Raw genomic sequence first — 17676 nt, 5'->3', positions numbered from 1 at the left:
TCCCTCACCCTGTTTGGTGTTAACTATCTTTTTATTTCCAGGGCATGTGAAACTTTACCATGGTTCTCAGAATCAGAGCTATACAGAAAGGTACACTTACTCTCCCCCTCATCTCTTCTACCCCTTTTCCAATTCCCATCCACCCTTGTAGATAATCCATCTCATTAGTTTCTGGTTTATTCGCCCTGTATTTCAATTGCATAAATGATCCCCTCCCTAATCTTGATGGCAAATGGACAAATATCGTAGCCAAGGCTTAAAAGGACATGCCATTGAAGAGTACACATTTCTCGAGGTGGAAGGCGTGGGTCAGTTCAACAGGTAAGCTACTTAGAGCAGAAGAGGTGCTAGGCAAGGGTGAGGAAACTCTAGGATGGGTGGTAGGGGAGGCAGGTGATGAACACTGATGTAGCTTTGAGGTCATCTGCAGCATTAGGAACTGTAAGTCATCTACTAGCTCTCTTCTGGAAAATTCTTCCAGAAAATGAGACCATCCAGAATCCTAGAGAAGCTATTCACAGGTGAGATTAATGTATTATTAGTAATAAGTGGACTCATGCCATGCAAGAGGTGGACAATAGCAGGAGTCATGGTGAACTCCCAGGTTTCAGGTTCCCCATTCAAGACAGAGACACTCATTCCCCCGGCTGTGTTTTCTAAAGCCTCCTAAGTACCTGGCAGAGTGTTATGTACATAAAACAGAACCTTCCCTTTCTATAAGAAGAGAGTAAAACAGACAAGACAATAGCAGAAGGCACAAGAGTGTGCATGTTACTATTACCTCATATGCCACCGAGAAGAAAAAGGAGGGCCAGCAAGAACTTGAACGGCCAGCACAGTTGAGACGTGGCCTTGGGCCTTGAGGGGTGGGGAGGATTTGGACACATGGGACTGGGAAGGAAGGGCCCAGTGGGTGGGAACCAAGATTAGGGGGCATTTCTAGCTCTCCTCCATCATTTTCCACTTCCCTTCCCCTTTGTTCTCTGCCCGAGACACACTCTGACCTCATAATCTGACCTGGCTGCTGCACCTTTGGTTTCACCTATAGTTTAGCCAAGAGAAATCCACAATTTTTTGAAAGGAAATGTACTATTCTGGCTCTCAAGTTTGTCTAGGCCCTCCCATGTATAGGTTCATTTGGGTCTTTTTAACAGTAATAGAACAAATCTCCAACCTCCATCACCAAGATTTCTTAGCCAGCTCCCGGAACCCCACCATCAACATCTCCTATCATCAAAGTCTCTTGAAGACAGGCCCTTGAGCACAGCCTCTGCTTCAGCCTCTTCTTTGCAGAGTTGATCCCACAGGCCAAGGGGCCTGAGTCCTGACCTTTACAAGAACACAAATTCTAGAGGCATCAAAGTAGCTCCACTGGGCTGAAGAAATGGGGTCATTCATAGAGGTGGGGGGAAATGTTCCTTTCTTCATAAGGACTGTGAAATAGTGCTCGCCTCTCCAAATCCCAGATTTCCCCCCAGAAACCTTTGCAAAGAAAAAGGAAATGACAAATCCCGCCTTCCTCTTCCGGCCAAAACCTTGAGATTTGTGTGCATGGATGGATGCTACTGGCTCCACCCACCGAGCCCAGGCAAATCTGAATCCCAGTTTAGGATCACACAGGAACTGATTATTACTACAGGAATCTAAAAGAAAAGTAAAATGAAAACGGAAGAAACAATGACAAAGACCTAGCAGCGGACACAGATTCCTGATTCTAAGCCAAGGAATATGGCCTACAAGCCCACCTAGCCCGGCTTGTGCTTCCTCGACCTTATTCTTGTCTGTTGAGCACCAGCCCCCTGCCTCCCCAGCACCAGCACCTTGCTCTGTAGGATGGCCAGCACTGGCACAGAGTGGGGACTCTTTATCACTAGAGACAGATGAGAAAGAGGGAGGAACGAGTCAATGAGGGCAACCGCATCCCTCTGTCTGGTGGCTTCTCAGCTCAGCCTTGTGGCTTCCAGTGATCCACCTGGCATCTGGACCTTAGCGTGGGGATGGGGCTTCCTCGCTAGCCCAAAGATGGCTCCCAAGGCTTCAGCATGATCTCGCAGACCCCAGGTGGTCTCCCTCCACCTTGTCTTCCCTCTTTCCCACTTTCCTCCTCTCCTGGAGGAGCTCCTATAATTCTGTTGCCCCTCTGGTTCCATTTCTCTGTACGTCTTGGGTTTGCCAAGCAAAAGCACAGTCACCATTAGTGGTCAAGGTAAGAAGTGGGGCTCAAGGATCTTCCACTGAGCTCAACTTCTTACCCATTTGGCTGAAGTCTGGGCTTAATCTGATGTTAATGTTTTCAAGTGTCCTGTTTTATGTTAATATTAATGCTGTAGTGTACCACAAATGCTTTTTTAAAAATCTAAATATTTTTTTAGGATAATTTCAGATTTAAAAATATTGAGAAGATAGGACTGAGATTTCCCATTTACTCTGAAGCAAGTTTCCCCTATGATTAACATCTTACATGAGTTTTTGTTATAACGAACCAAGTTTGGCAAGTCAGCAAATAAATAAAGTACATACTTATTGGGATTTCCTTAATTTTTACCCAGTAGCCCTTTTTGGTTGCAGGATTCCATCTGGGATATCATGTTACATTTAGTTGTCATGTCTCCTTAGGATTCTCCAGACATCCTCTGACTTTCCTTGTTTTTTTTTTTTTTTTTTAATTTTTTTTAACGTTTATTTATTTTTGGGACAGAGAGAGACAGAGCATGAACAGGGGAGGAGCAGAGAGAGACAGAGACACAGAATCTGAAACAGGCTCCAGGCTCTGAGCTGTCAGCCCAGAGCCCGACGCGGGGCTTGAACTCACGGACCCTGAGATCATGAGCCAAAGTCAGACGCTTAACCGACCAAGCCACCCAGGCGCCCCTGACTTTCCTTGTTTTTTGTGATGTTGGCAGTTTTGAGGAGTATTGCTCAGGTATTCTGTGGAATGCCCTTCTGTTGGAATTTGTCTGGTGTTTTTCTCACGGTTAGACTGAGGTTGTGAGGTCTGGGGAGGAAAATCGAAGAGGTCAAGTGCCATCTTCACCTCATTATACCAACAGAGCTTACGACCATTGATGTTGACCTTGGTCACCTGGCTGTAGTAGTGATTGTCCGTTTTCTCCACTGTAAAGTTCCTCTTTATTTTTCCCTTTCACGCTCTACTTTCCAGAAGGAAGTCGCTGTGTGTAGCCCACTTAAGGTGTCGGGAGTTACACTCCACCATCTATGGGTGGGGTATTTCTGTAAACTATATGGAATTCTTCTGCATGGGAGATTTGTCTCTTCTTTGACATTTATTTGCTCAATCACTTATTTATATCAACATAGATATTTATTTTATACTTTGGATTATAATCCAATACCACGTCATTTATTTTGCCACTCAAATTGGCATTGGGTCTCTTTGGGCACTGGGGCCTCTTTCATTTGGCTCCTGTGACCTTTGACATACTATTGTGGAGTCAATGTTTGTGCCCTTCCCCATGCAAATGTTGGAGCCCTGCAGATGTGATGGCATTTAGAAATTAGGAGAATTCCAAGGAGGCTCCATACTCAGTGCAGAGCCCAATGCAGGGTTTGATCCCATGACCATGAGATTGTGACCTGAGCTGAAACCAAGAGATGGCCACTCAACCGAATGAACCCAGGTGCCCCCGGCAGATGACATTCTTAAATGCACAAGTGACATATCTTAACTCACACGATAATGAAATCTGACATGTGGTAAAGTGCTTTATAATGGACATTCATACTATGTACTTACTAACTGTTCAAGTTTAAATTATGTCAGATTTTTCTCTTTTATGAACTGGGCCGGTTATGAAAGTTAGGATGTCCTAAGACAACCATTCGGCATCTTGGCTGAATTAGCGCTTCCAAAGGTAAAATTAGAGGTGCAAATTTTGCCCTCAAGGATAGGGAGTATATCACATGGGAAAGAACGTAGCAGTCAGCCTGAGTGACTAAGGCTCCATCAGAGTGACCACAGTTTGATCTGCCATTTGAAGTGGATATTGATGGATTTGTCTGCTCAGCGCTCCTTTTCCCCAAAGGAAGTGCCTCTTCCACTCCCTCCAGAGCCATCATGTTAGTACATCGTGACCTGTTCCTGGCCATTTGATTATTCCAGGGATAAGCACTAGACCCAGCTGGGCCAATTCCAGAGTCCTTACTTAAGACTTTTGTAACAGGAACTTAAAAAGAGAGTTGGCTTTATTTTAGTGACCAAAACTGTGGACATTGAGGCTGTCAGTGATCAGGTGAAGAAAGCTGGTGTGCAAGCAGGAAGAATAATAAAACCAACAGGCACACACACACACACACACACACACACACACACGCAGAGAGAAAGACAGAGACAGAAATGAAGACATTTGATTATTTGAGTTCTTGATTCTGATATGGCATGGGTATTTCATGAAGTATGTCCTCAAATCTTTAACCAAGTCCTTCTTTATGCTCAGGCTATTCAGGGATGGTTTTCAGTTACTTTCAATCAAAATAGCCCTTACCAATGCAGAATGATTGACAATCACTGTCATATTATTGTTAATATACCATGATAAGTATCTACTGAGATGCAACCCGGTGACATTGTTTCAATATTCAAAATACAGATATGACCCAGATCTCCTATCAAAGACGGTTAATTTTGTATATTATTTTTCAGAAAGTTTCCAAACATAAATCTATGATAAGTACTTAAGTATTATCATAACTACTTAAGACACATTTTCGATAAATGCTAAAGTTTACATAGCAAACTTTTATTGATCTGGCTCTCTAAACAATAAGAGATTTGAAATTATTAAAATTGTCCTCACTCTACTTTATGGAAACTAATGAACTAAGATGTGGTAACTAAGGAAAAAAACATTCTAAAAAACACCTTTTGGGATACACTATAGGGTCAACATCAGCACCTTTGATAGTATGTGTATGTCAGTGACTGAATCATCAAAACTGTATTAAGCACAGCTTGACCTTGTTTTGAACTGTATTTTAGTGTACTATAATTCTACACTGTAACTTGATAATTCATCATGGTAATAATAGCTACCGTGTACCAGACAGGCACTGTTCTAGGGGCCAAACACATATTAACTTTTTAACCCCCCCACAGCAATCTTATTGGGTAGATACTGTTGTTATGCCCATTTACAGGTGATGGAGAGGTTACATAATTTACCCAAGGTCACACAACCATTAAGAGGGTAAGCACAGGGCAGACCTGTCAGGTAACTAAGATAGTTAATCACAGTCGCTCTCAGGTAAATAGCATAATCAACTAACAAGACATCCTACTTCTAAGGTCCTTTAAGGGAGATTTTAATGTACTACTTGCTTACAAATTCTTTGGATTTGTAGTCTACGACTTGGGTATCAGTGAGGCAGAGCTCTGTGCAGGAGATCTTTTGTTATGAGAGCTTAGGGCTCTGGGACTTGGAAGAAAGCCCCACGGCGGATCTCAAGCCAGAGACAGCCTCCACCAGGCTCTGTTCGTTTCCTCACGGTGAGAGCAAATCTTTCCAAGGCCTTCCATCTCTCCTAGGGTAGAAATCAGAACCTTTCCTGGGCCACAGGCTTTATCAATCTCACCAGTCTCCACTGGGACACTGTGCGTCAGCCACTCTGGCCTCACACTTCTCCCATCATAAAACCTTTAGAGAAGACATTCCCTCTGATAGGCCCGTCCTCTTCATCCACACCCCACAGCCAAATCCAACTCGTCTTTCAGGCCTTCCCTGCCCCACAGACCACATTTGGTTCCTTTCTTTTGATCTCACAGCATCTTATTTATGAAAATAGCAACAGAAAAATTGTGTAAGTATTGAATGTCTGTCTCCTTGGCTGTAAGGGTGAACTTCATGTAGGCAAGGGCTATGTTTTGCTTGTTCGTTGCTGAATCCCCATCACTTAGCCCACAGCTTAGCACGTAGTTGGCACCAAATAAATACTTGTAAACTAAGGAGATTTCCAGCCACCACCTGAAGAGGAAATAAATATGAGAGTCTCCTTGGCATTGACTCGACCTGCTCTACTGAGTGTGGAAGAAGGCCTGCCCAGAGAATGCTAGAGCGGCTTGGCAGAGTGGTTAGCAAGCCACAGGAAAATGAGTATATCTATAAAAAAATTTTTCCCTGTATAACTTGCGATTAACAAATGGTGAGGGTAAAAATTATGATTTTTGTGAGCAATAAAACAATCCAGTTTTCATAGTGCTAACATCTCAATCAAAGACATTTCAAATCAGAACACTGAGGGTCAAAGTAAAAGAAACCGTGGTTTTGGTGATACTGTGTCTTGCCTACTGAGTATGGTTCTATGGTTATCGCTGTTCACTCTTAGTTGCAGCACTTTTTATGTTTTATCTTTATGTTTTTTTTTCAAAGGTTTTATCATCTCTTTAACTGATTCCTCGAAACAATCTTGTGCGGAGAGCCGGTGCCACGGCCTGGGCGATGAAGAAATGTTTCCTCTTTCAAAGACTCTTATTTTTTGGACGATAAGAATTGCTAAAGAGGAAGCAATCAAACCTATCGCGCTGGCTCTGCCCTCCGCCCAGCGCGCTGCTTCCTGGTTTTAAAACGCTTTCAGATCCTCCTGTGAAGTGTCTGGGTTACGTTAAACTGGACTGCCACGCGTTTTTTGAGATCCCGTCTCTCATCCTGTTCACCTGGCACTCGGCACACGGGAATCGATCGCGAAGTCCGATCGTTCCCTGGTGACAACGAACCTCGGTCTGCCGCGCTCGCCAATGTGATATGAGCACTACCCCTACGCTGGGAAAACGCCACTTCACTCGTTTTCCGGCAAGCTTGCAGCTACCGTCAGTGCTGCGAAGTCCTGCCCTGTCCTCCAAGCTCCGTCGGGCGCCGGGCGTCCCGGGAGGGCGTCTCGGGGGCCGCTCTGGGGACCGTTCGGGCGAGGGGCGCCCAGAGGGCCTCCCAGAGGACTCGGCGAAACCCAGGCGAACGTCGGTGATTCAAAAACACCTCAGGAAGTCGTGCTTCCCAAAGGCAGGTGCCGCCTTCGCAAGGCTAGAGCTCCCCAGCGCCTCCTGCTCTCACAGATCTTCTCTCGCCTCTGGTTTCCCACAGCCCGGGGCCGCCGCTCCGCGCGAACAGCGAAGGATGCGGGCGGTGCCAGGAGCTGCTGGCCTACCCCCGCCACACCCTCAGGCCTCGCCGCGGCGCGGCCAACGCCTCCGCCACGTGCCCGCCTCCCGCAGCCAGGACGCCCGCGATTGGCTGGCGGCGCTGCCCGTCGTGAGGGGAGGGCGCGGCGCCCGCAGGCCGGCGCGCCTATTGGTCGTGGCGGCGGCGGCAGTGCGCGTGGTCGGCGTGAGGAGGGGGAGCCGGTGGCGGCGGCGGCGGCGGAACGGGCGGAGGCTGCCGGTTTCGTAACCGTCGCTCCTCCTCGCTGGCTCGCGGGCTGCGAGGCCTGGGTCCGTAGGGCCGCGCCGCGCGGGGCCGCTCGGAGTGGAGGCCGCCTGGGGGCGGGCGGGCTGGAGGCGCAGGTAAGGAGGCCGCGGGCGGGCGGGATGAGGGAAGAGGAGGAGGCCGCGGCGGAGCCGGCCGCTCGCGTGGGCGCCGGCCGGGCCCGAGGAACCTCGGCCCGGCCTGAGGAGGCCGGCTCGCCGGGAAGGCCCCGCGCGGCCCGCGGCGCGGGCGGCGGCCCCGCGCGGCGTCTGATGCAACCTGCCGGCAACACCCGGCGGGGCCGCTGAGCTCATCCCTGGCCGTGGCCCAGGGCCGCGGCGCCGCCCGCCGACCCCCGCGCTCCTCCCGGGCGCCCCTCGCTGCCAGCCCGGGACAGGACGGGGCGGGGGACGAGGTGTGCCCCCTCCGGAACCCGGCCTCTTTTGGGGAAACGGGCATTGGTGACAAGCTAGGCTCGTATTGGCCCCCGGGGATAAAGGGTGTTCCCAGAATAGCAAGAGGAGGACCGTGCCTTACCGTAGCGCCACTTCGGAAATTGCCCGCCCCTCCAGAACTGCTTGGCCAGGGGTAGGCGAGACTTCTGTTCAGAAGTTAGGAGGGTGATAAAGTGGGCAGGGAAGGCGGCTGATTTTTATTAAATACACGACTTTACAGAAACGATCCTGTGCTTACTTAGGGAGCTGTAATTTGAATATCCTGCAGTTCACTGCTGAATATAGGTTAGATGAACGGGCAGCAACCACGAGTTGAATAGAAAAGAGAAGGGCAAGGAATGAAGCGCTTCATTAGCATGTTGGAGGGAACACAGTAAAGAAAATCGCTAGCAGAGGTGTCTAGATGAACGGAATGGAAATGCATATTTGGGGGGGAAGGATAATCTGTTCTTCCAAGGAGGCTTGTATGTTTTCATTTTTGAGAAGGTTTGTTTCGTTTTCCTTTTGTCTGAGGTTTGTGCTGTAATCTGGCACCTTAAAATGTGTCAGTTTCAGAAAGGTTTTAAGGTTAGTGGGTTACACAAAAATTGGTAGTTTTCTCTCCCGAGCCTGCACTCAGGGAATCCTTATGTGAAGAGATTGTCCTAAATTCAGATAGGATATGCGACTTCCAAATAAATTTTGGAAAGAAAATACTACAGGGGTTTGCTTTCCTAAGAACTTGTGCCTCTAAAAGTTCTTGATATTGAAAAGTTAAAATCTGGTCACTGTTACCACTTGATTAGTATTTGGCATGAGCTATTCTTAAAGTCGATTCTCTGTTTCTGGAAACACTTACTGTAAACATGGCTAAATAATTACAGGATGCTAGTGAGCTGAAGAATTTCTCAGTTTCTTGATTTCCTGCTTCTGGTGGGTCTACTTGGCTTAATCAGTCGTTTGTAAATACCTGCCTAAAAAACAGGTGAAGACAAAATTTCATTTTTTTCATAATATCCTTTAAATTCTCAAGAGCACATCATTGACTGTCAGCAATTGTCTGATCTTGGAGAGGTGGGTTCGTCTGTAGGGATTTGAACAGCACATGGTGAGGCCCTGGTAAAGACAACTAGGACCTCATGGGGCTGAATTAGGTCTTATGGTCTAGGATTGCCTCACCTGATCACAGTAATGTAAATATAGGTAGCCCCAATTCCAAATTTATTGGGTATTCTGGGGAGGGAGTGCTTCCATGGGTTCTTGTAGGTACATTGGTTTCCTACCTTTTTGGCTTTCCAGCCCTGTTGGTTAAAAAAAAATTTTTTTAAGCATGATTTCCTAATGGAGGTATATTTATAAACAATGTGTGTACTCTTTTTTTTTTTTTTGTATGTTGTAAACCATAACAGAGGTAGATTAAAAAGGTAACGTTAAAAAAAAGACAAGTGAGCATACATTTGCTCCATACTCTAGTGGACTGCTTATGTACCCCCGCAAAGGGATGTACCCTCCTTCGTGGACCCCTGTTTTGGGTCATGAAGCAAGCGGTGGCAACTAAATAGAAATCCTGCTCCTTTGGGCATATATGGACTTTGCTTACCTTTACATCTCTTGCAGTATGGAGTTGTCAGACCCTGGCAACAGATGCCTAAGAACTTGAGATTATCAATTGGAACACATAACTGGGCTAAGTAGAAAAGCAAGTTCTCAACTGAAATAAAGCAAAGACCAGACTAGAAATGATGTTCATTGTATAGATTGGGTACTCAAAGGAGCAAGTGGAATTATATTTTTATTTTCATGTACACCTTTAAGAAAGACCAAGAACCTAAGGAAGTAAGACCATAATATCTTAACACTCCTGATTTAATTGTGGTTGTTTTAAGAGATTTCAGTACTAGAGAACCTATTTCATTTCTGTATATGATGTTTATAAAAATAAATATTTTCTTTTAGCCTCTGAGCCAGTATTTGACAAATGTTTCCCCTTTTTAAAATTATTTTCATTTTATTTTATTCCTTTTTACTATTTAAAAAAACTTTTTTTAATGTTTATTTATTTTTGAGAGAGAGAGAGAGAGAGAGAATCCGAAGCAGGCTCCAGGTTCTGAGCTGTCAGCACAGAGCCCGATGAAGGGCTCGAACTCATGAACCGTGAGATCATGACCTGAGCAGAAGTCGGACGCTTGGTATGGTTTACAACATACAAAAAAAACCCGACTGAGCCACCCGGGCGCCCCTCATCATATTTATTTTAGATAGAGAGAGAGTGAAAGTGGGGGAGAGGGGAGGAGGGAGAGGGAGGGAGGGAGGGAGGGAAGGAGAGAGAGAGAGACAGAATATGAATGAATGAATGAATGAATGAATGAATGAATCTTAAGCAGGCTCTGCACTGAGCGTGGAGCCTGATACAGGGCTCGATCCCATGCCTCTGGGGTTAAGACCTGAACTGAAATCAAGAGTGGGACGCTCAATCGACTGAGCCAGCCAGGAGCCCCTCGACAGATACTTCTTGGGCACCACCACTATATGGCTCACCCTGCACTACTAGATGCTGAGCGTGTGGACATGAAGACAGATCGCTGCCTCTAGCTTAGTCTCCAGGGAGAGCTGGCATTGACAGAGAAACTGGGGGAACCACCTGGACAGCAGTACAAAGAAAAGAGAATGCAGGACCATTTAGGGGGTTGATAGTGGTTCAGTGTTGTTGAGGTGTGAAGTGTAAGGGAGGAAGGGCTGGAGAGAGAGTTGATACCTTCAATCTGATCCTACACACTGGAGCAGGTTGGAGTGTTCGATTGCTCTGGAGGCAGTGGTTGGAGGGATCACAGCTAAACCAGAGGAGACCAGTGCCCCTTGAGAGATGATGTCAGCCTGAGGGAATTAATTCTGTGGCATTCGGATGGAGACGGTGGTGGGTTGTAAGTTTTTGGGAGCTGGGTGGGTAGCCTTGTCACATACCAGTGATTGTAAAGATTTGGTGTCAGGGAGAAACATCTATGAGTGTTTTGGAGTGTGGACATTCACTGAGGAGATTGGAGTTAAAAGTTTATTTTGGGGGGCATGGGGAGGAATATCTGGTTGTACGTATGTGAAAAAAGATGACAGGAGGATTAGGAAAATCCTTGATAAGTTTATTTTCCCAAATGAAACTTGAGAGAAATTTGTTTTACTCATTCTGGCTGCTCTGCGTTTTCAGTGTGTTGCTGCTTTGAATGAACACTCCTTGAATTAAAAAATTTGAATTAAAAAAAAATGCACCTCCTCATTGTGAATCTGCAGCAGTGGCTCTCACACTTCATCACTTCAGGGTCCTGTTGAAACAGGATTGCCTGGGCCTATTCCTGGAGCTCCCAATCCTTCTGTCTGGGCAGCCCGAGAATTTGCATTTCTCACAAGTTCCCAAATGCTGCTGCTGCTGCTGCTGGTCCGCACTTTGAGAATTACTGCTCAGTTTTTCTGCTCCTCCCTGCTCGAATGATTCACATGTAAGGAAATAAGGCGCCACCCTGCTTCCTGTAGAATGAATTTTGGAATGGTATTTGTCTACGCAGGAGCCAGACTTTCATTTGGGATTGAATATCCAGGTTTGAAATAAACTAGTATTTTTTTTGCCCATTGTAGGTGCTCAATAAGTGTTTGTGGAAGGAACAAGAGCGTAAGTGACAGTGTAAAGTGGGTAACTTTTGGAGGCAGCTATTTTGCTTGTGTAAAAACAGTTGATACTCTGGAGTCAGCTTTTTTGGACCACTTGGCTCTGACCCCCTTTACTGGATTCATTTTCCTTAATGGATATTTTTTTCACTTAAACTTTATTGGCTTTGGTTGAGGAACTTTAAAACAACAACATTTTTAAAGTTCTTAATATTTCTAAGTTTCCCTTGCTTACGTTTTTATCAATTTGATAATTACTCTTTGTTTTTCAAGCCAAAGGGCACATTTTCAAAGTCCCCCCTAGTATGTTCAGCCTACTATGTTCACCCCCTCTACTATGAGTCAGACTGAGGTAAAAAGAGCTCTTCTCTATTCCTGTATCTCTGGGTACCAAAATGGACATGAACGTCACTGAATTTGGAACCTGTGTTAAAATCTTTTAGTGATTTGGGCATAAACAGCCGAGCATAAGGCAGGAAGAAAAGACTTTTTAGTACTGAAGTTCATGGTATATTTTCAGAGTCAGAAGGCATCTTACCATTCTACATCCCTCATTTGCAGATGGGGAAATCAAGGCCCCAAGAAGGAAAGGATAGGTTCCGAGCAAAAGAGGGGAGCCGGAGCCAAGACAGTATCGACCTGGTTCCTCCTGGTCTGTACTTCTTTGGATCATTCTTATCTTTGTGTTGTCTATAGATTAGTTTTAAAGATTAAAAACATAATTGGCATATGAAAAGTTAAAAAGTTAAAGAAGATGACCATGATTATGATAGTTGAAACAATCCCAGGAGAAGTGTTAAACACGTTTTTAAAAATTGACTAAAATATTATGCCCACTTTACACCAAATAAGCAATAATGTTGATGGCCACTAACACTTTTAGTGGTAAGGTGGCTCAAATTAATACTGAACTGCCACTGTTTAACTGGAAGAAAAATAGGCAACATAGTAAATTATCAAAGGAGATTGTGAAATGTCCACTACTGAAGATAGACTTGGAGTAGATATTGTCCATGGTTTAGAAGGAAGCTTTCTTTTTTGCCTTATGTTGGAGTGAGAACAGATGGCCCACTAGCTCAGGGCTGCCTGCATGGCTTTGGAGACCATTGAAAGTAAGGATAGAGCGACTTTCTAAAAGCAAAGATTTTTAAAAAGCAGGCCAGTAAACAGTGGTTTATACAGAAATGCCCAGCTAAAAGTTTGGGTGAAGCTTCTGGTGTTTACTAACTGAGCTTAAGAACTATGAGATGTACTCATTTGAGGCATTTCAGAATTCTGGCCCCAGGTTTTTTCCACTGATGTAGTTTTGGCAGTTTTGAGAAAAGAAGACAGGATAGTTTTAAGGTTCATAACATCGCTTTCTGAATTTCCAAGAGTAATTTGATTTCTTGCTGGACGTGGCTCAGCAGCTTAGTCAGTTTGTCTTGAAGTGGCCTCAGGATAGGATAGGTATCCTTTTGACACCTCTTGAGGCAATTGTAGGGGCCTAGTTGGACTCACAGTCATCCACACACGGCCAGTTTCCAAAACGGTGGCTTCATTTCTACGGGCGGCACTGCCGTGGCACTTGGAGTCGGCGTTTCCCCTGAGCCCCTTCTTCAGTGGGCCGTGGGTGTGGGCACTGCCGCTGCTCGGCCTCTGTCTGGCCTCAGCCCCAGGCTTGCTCTGCCTTGGATGCATCTTTAAGGCTTTTATGTCTTTCGTTGCGGTTCAGGTTGCCCATGTTTAGATGTGTTTATTACGTCAAGAAGAAAAAAAGCACTGTTAGAAGAAGCATGGTGGGGTGGGACAGCAGACTGGGTGTCTCAGAGCTCCTAAGTCTAGGATCCAAGAAACAAACTTAGGAAATCTATGTAAACTAGTTCTCTTTGAGGCAATAAATAAATAAATTAAAAAATAAATAAATAAAAACAAGCCAACACCGCCCGCCCCCGCTTTTCAGAATATCCCGTAAAGATGTACTCTGGGAGGAGAGGCAAGTCCTCGATGACTCCGTCCCTGTATGTCGGCATCAGGAGTGTGCGGCGACCCTGATGAGTAGTGGGGACCAGGCGCTGCGCTGCAGTACGCTCGTTTGACGTGAGCGGACAATCGAAACTTTTCTCCCCTTCTTTGCAGGTGTCTCTTCTATCATAATTGAACTCAGGTTTTCCATGTTTAACCCAAACAGCTCATTTCTCTCTGGCAGATTGCCAAGTGCTATTAGTTCATATGTGCTACCTAATTAGCGGTGTTCTTTTGTTTTTCCTTCCATTTTTGATAACAGTCGCAGATGGGTAGTACCCTCAGGGGTTCAGGTGGGCTGGATTTGGCCTTATGGTGCTTCTGTACTAACTCACCTTTCTAAATTAAATGATTTAGACTTCTGAAACATTGGAACAGTTGGCAGTTGCTGTAGACTTTTCTCAGCATAATCAATTAATGTTGGCCTGCTGTTAGGTACTTGCAAGTTTAATCTCATTTGATCTTGTCATTTCAAACATTTTAATGCAATTTATTTTTTAACTAGGTACATGTGAAGATTTCTTGGCAGCTTAGTGTGGAAACCGTTGATCACCTTGCCCTCATTTCTACCTGTTCCGTGTCAGCAAGAGAGCGTGCCCAAATGAGCAAGATAGCACAGCAGAACAGTACTCCTGGAATAAGTGTTATTCATACTCAGGCTCATGCCAGCGGCTTACAGCAGGTTCCTCAGCTGGTGCCTGCCGGCCCTGGGGGAGGGGGCAAAGCCGCGCCTCCGAGCAAGCAAAGCAAAAAGAGCTCGCCCATGGATCGAAACAGTGATGAGTATCGGCAGCGCAGAGAGAGGAACAACATGGCTGTGAAAAAGAGCCGGTTGAAAAGCAAGCAGAAGGCACAGGATACACTGCAGAGGGTGAATCAGCTCAAAGAAGAGAATGAACGGTTGGAAGCAAAAATTAAATTGCTGACTAAGGAATTAAGCGTACTGAAAGACTTGTTTCTTGAGCATGCACACAACCTTGCAGATAACGTGCAACCCGGTGGCACTGAAAATACAACAACTCCTGATAATGCAGGACAGTAGACCTCACCCCTTCCAAGTTCACGGTTTGTGGCTTGAACGTTAAAGGTGTGACTACCTACACCACTCGTATCAATGGCCGAACGTTGTCTTGTTCCATTATTCAAAGATCCATTGAAGGTTGTTTTCTAGGATCAGCACTGAAGAGTTGATTAGTTAAAAATGTTAGCCATGTAATTTGAATATCTAGTTTTAAATGATACGGATTTTTTTGTGGGGATAAAACAAAGTTTTAAGGTATATGGTAAAAAAAAAAAAAAAATCCTAGACCTCGATGTTTTTAATAAATCCTCACTTCCCAAGAAATGCTTCTTTTCTAGGTTGATAAAAGGAACGGGGAACCGGCAGGTCCTGCAGGAGGTTCTTGGTTTTACTGGAGATGGTTAATTGGACTAAGAAAGTTGAATGCCATTTGGTTGATCTATTTGTGATTTTTTTTTTTTTTTTCTAAATTATGTACTAAAAATCCTTAGGGCTATAGAAATCAATCACTTTGTGATTTGGAGTGATTCTATGTATAGCATAACCCTTGTTTTAGCACGATTAGTATTGTTTCCCCAACAAGTACAAGTTTCTGAGTAGCAATGCCATGTTAAATAAAGTCCCATTGTGTTTTAGAGGCAGTATACAGCCAGTTGGCTTAAAAATACAAATAATTAGGAGGCGAATAGGTTTTTTAAAAATAAGAGTAAAGCATATTAGAATTATGCTTTTGGGACACCTTTGGGTTATTGAATCGGTGTTATTTTGTTTTCTAACAACAACAATAAACCAAAAGACAGCTCTGGTTTAGAGAAACTTGTGCACCAAAATTTTTGTTTCTGTAGATGCTAGTCAAGTAAGCATTTTTAAGTTACCATTTTGACAGCCAGGTTAGTAGACAGAATGCCTTGTTTACCGATTGAGATTTAGGTAGTTTCTTCTACGTCCAAATATCTGCAATGGGGCCATGATTTTTAAAGGCAGAAATGTCTTGGTAAGGATCATTTGGCATTTAATCCTAACCAAGTGATTATTAGAAAAATACATCATCAACTCTAGGCCATCTCCCCAAATAGTATAGTCTAAGAAAACTTGAAAATGTAAGGTTTAACCTTTAATTTATTTCACATAAATACATCTTTTTATATTGTTCTTGTGACATTTCTTTTTCTAGTTAGTGGGCTATTCTAGACTTTTTGTACCACTGCTTCTGTTTGTTTATTTGTATGCTTTGTATCCCATAAATTATTTTAGAAAGAAAATACTGATAAAACTCAGGATATTGACATTTTTGTCGAGACTAAAAAAATGGCGATTACTAAAGTTGGGGAATCTCTAGAGTTTGGTTTGTATCAGTGTTGGTAGTTTTGATTGTCCGTGTTGATTTCTCTTCTTTTTTCTTTCTTTCTTCCCTTTTTTTTTTTTTAGCACAATTCTAGCTCAGATTTGTTGGTGTGTGTGTGTCGGTGTGTGTGTGTCAGTGTCAGTCTAGGCTGGTGACAAGAGTCTGAGTCACCTCTGAGTCACCTCTGGTTAAAACATTTGTGTTACCAGGTATCTCATTTGAACATGGTCACCTTTTGGCCACATTGTTGTTTTGTGCTAGGACCTGGAACAGTTTAACCAGGATGTAACTCAGGTCGCACCCTTAGGTTGGTCTGTGCTCTTTTGGGCAGGCGAAGATAGCCCGGTGACCTGCGATTCAACAGAGCCATCACTGAGTCCATGGAGCCTCTTCCGCATGTGACTAGGACCCAGTGCTGTTCCAGGAGAGCCACCATCCCCGGAGGCTTCACTCCCTGGACAGCCAGGAGACAGGATCGGGGTTTCTATTAGGGTCCAACCCCAATGTACTTTGGCTGGAGTATCAGTGTACTTACAGGTTGATGGATTTTTTTTTTTTTTGCCTAACTAGAAGATAGCCCCAGAATCCTACTGAATCTTTAATAGCTGACCCATGTTCTATAATTAACCTTATTAGAGGTACAGTTAGGCCACTTGAATCTTTAAGCACCTAGAAAGGTGTTACATTAAATCTCTTGTTTACCAAAAACTGTGTTTCAGAAGTTGATGTCCCTATGGAATTTATGGTTACCAATTATATGGATTGAGTTAACTTGGAAAAAGAAGTTGTAGGGAAATCATCAGGGGTGTACACTTGATATTTCAAATCAGAACATAAGATTGAAACTTTTGGAAAAATTGACTCAAGCTTTCCTGTTACCTATGCAAACAAGAACTTTAGCACAAACAGTCATTTATTCGTAGAACAAAAATGTTAACCGTCGTCTTGACTGTCTTACTGAAGTGTTTGGGATTGAAAGTTTTTAGTTTGATAGATTCATTAGTGTAAAATTGAGGGAAACCAAGTATGGGGAATGGGTACGTTTAGAGCTTTGGGAATTGTAAAATGACTTTTGTAACTTTTGTTCTGTAGGTTACATATGAACCGTTAGGATTTGATCTGCCTTTGCAGGCGGGTCCAGTGGTTTAGGAATTAGGCTTTCGTGTAAATTTCTAGCTGCGTCTGCGTCTCCGGAGACAGGCGCTCTCTGGCCGGTGTTGGCTGCAGGTGGGGAGATCGGAGCTCTTCTGCTGTCTGGCCCCTTTCAGTTATTGGGATGTGAGCTTAGATACTTAGGATTCTTACTAAGAAGTAGTAGGACGTTAACGGCATATGACCAGATTTTTGAAATTCGGGTCATGAGTGTGAAATTCTGAAATTTACGTTTAAAAAAAGGTAGTATGTGCAATTTAATATTTGGTATTAAAAGAAATCAGCTTTTGATGTTTCTTAATCCTCATTAGAGGCTTGAAACTTTGTACCTGAACCACCCAGTTAGCACTCAGAGTGCTTTTTGATGCCTTAGAAATAGGAAGCAATTTTTTGTTCGACAAAAGCTAGGGAGGAGAAAGTTCATTCTATAGCTGTTAGATCTGCCTCTCAGGAAAAAGCCCTTAACTTGTTCTTTTGTTCCTGGCTTTCCTCAGTTTGTGAGATTACTCTATTTTTTTAAATATAATTTTATTTCTTTCAATGAATATGAAATAAAAACACACTTTGGAATAATGACTGCATTTCATTGTGGGTTTCTTTATGTTCGATACCAGGGAAGTAGTCCAGGTGTTGGCTCTGCAGAGCAGGCGGTGC

The 17676-nt window shown here is 44.2% G+C and overlaps 1 protein-coding gene across 1 annotated transcript; it reads left to right on the top strand.

Annotated features, from left to right (window-relative positions):
• Positions 1–232: 232 nt before the first annotated feature.
• CEBPG (CCAAT enhancer binding protein gamma) lies at positions 233–17598 on the top strand. The gene is made up of 4 exons (XM_019423370.2): positions 233–321; positions 6809–6971; positions 7064–7510; positions 14010–17598. The coding sequence occupies exons 1-4, from the start codon at positions 233–235 to the stop codon at positions 14544–14546; spliced, it is 1236 nt and encodes a 411-aa protein (XP_019278915.2). The 3' UTR covers positions 14547–17598.
• The last annotated feature ends 78 nt before the right edge of the window (positions 17599–17676 follow it).

This window comes from Panthera pardus, unplaced genomic scaffold (genome assembly GCF_024362965.1).
Source record: "Panthera pardus isolate Hobbes unplaced genomic scaffold, ASM2436296v1 HiC_scaffold_18, whole genome shotgun sequence".
Taxonomy (NCBI): domain Eukaryota; kingdom Metazoa; phylum Chordata; class Mammalia; order Carnivora; family Felidae; genus Panthera; species Panthera pardus.
This window is presented reverse-complemented; position numbering and strand designations above follow the sequence as displayed.

Excerpts from the sequence above, each read along its gene's own strand:
- CEBPG (XM_019423370.2), top strand. The coding sequence starts at position 233 with ATGGACAAATATCGTAGCCAAGGCTTAAAAGGACATGCCATTGAAGAG. Across the intron at positions 322-6,808 it reads GGCGTGGGTCAGTTCAACAG|CTTGCAGCTACCGTCAGTGC; the intron begins GTAAGCTACTTA and ends TTTTCCGGCAAG. Across the intron at positions 6,972-7,063 it reads CGAAACCCAGGCGAACGTCG|ATCTTCTCTCGCCTCTGGTT; the intron begins GTGATTCAAAAA and ends CTGCTCTCACAG.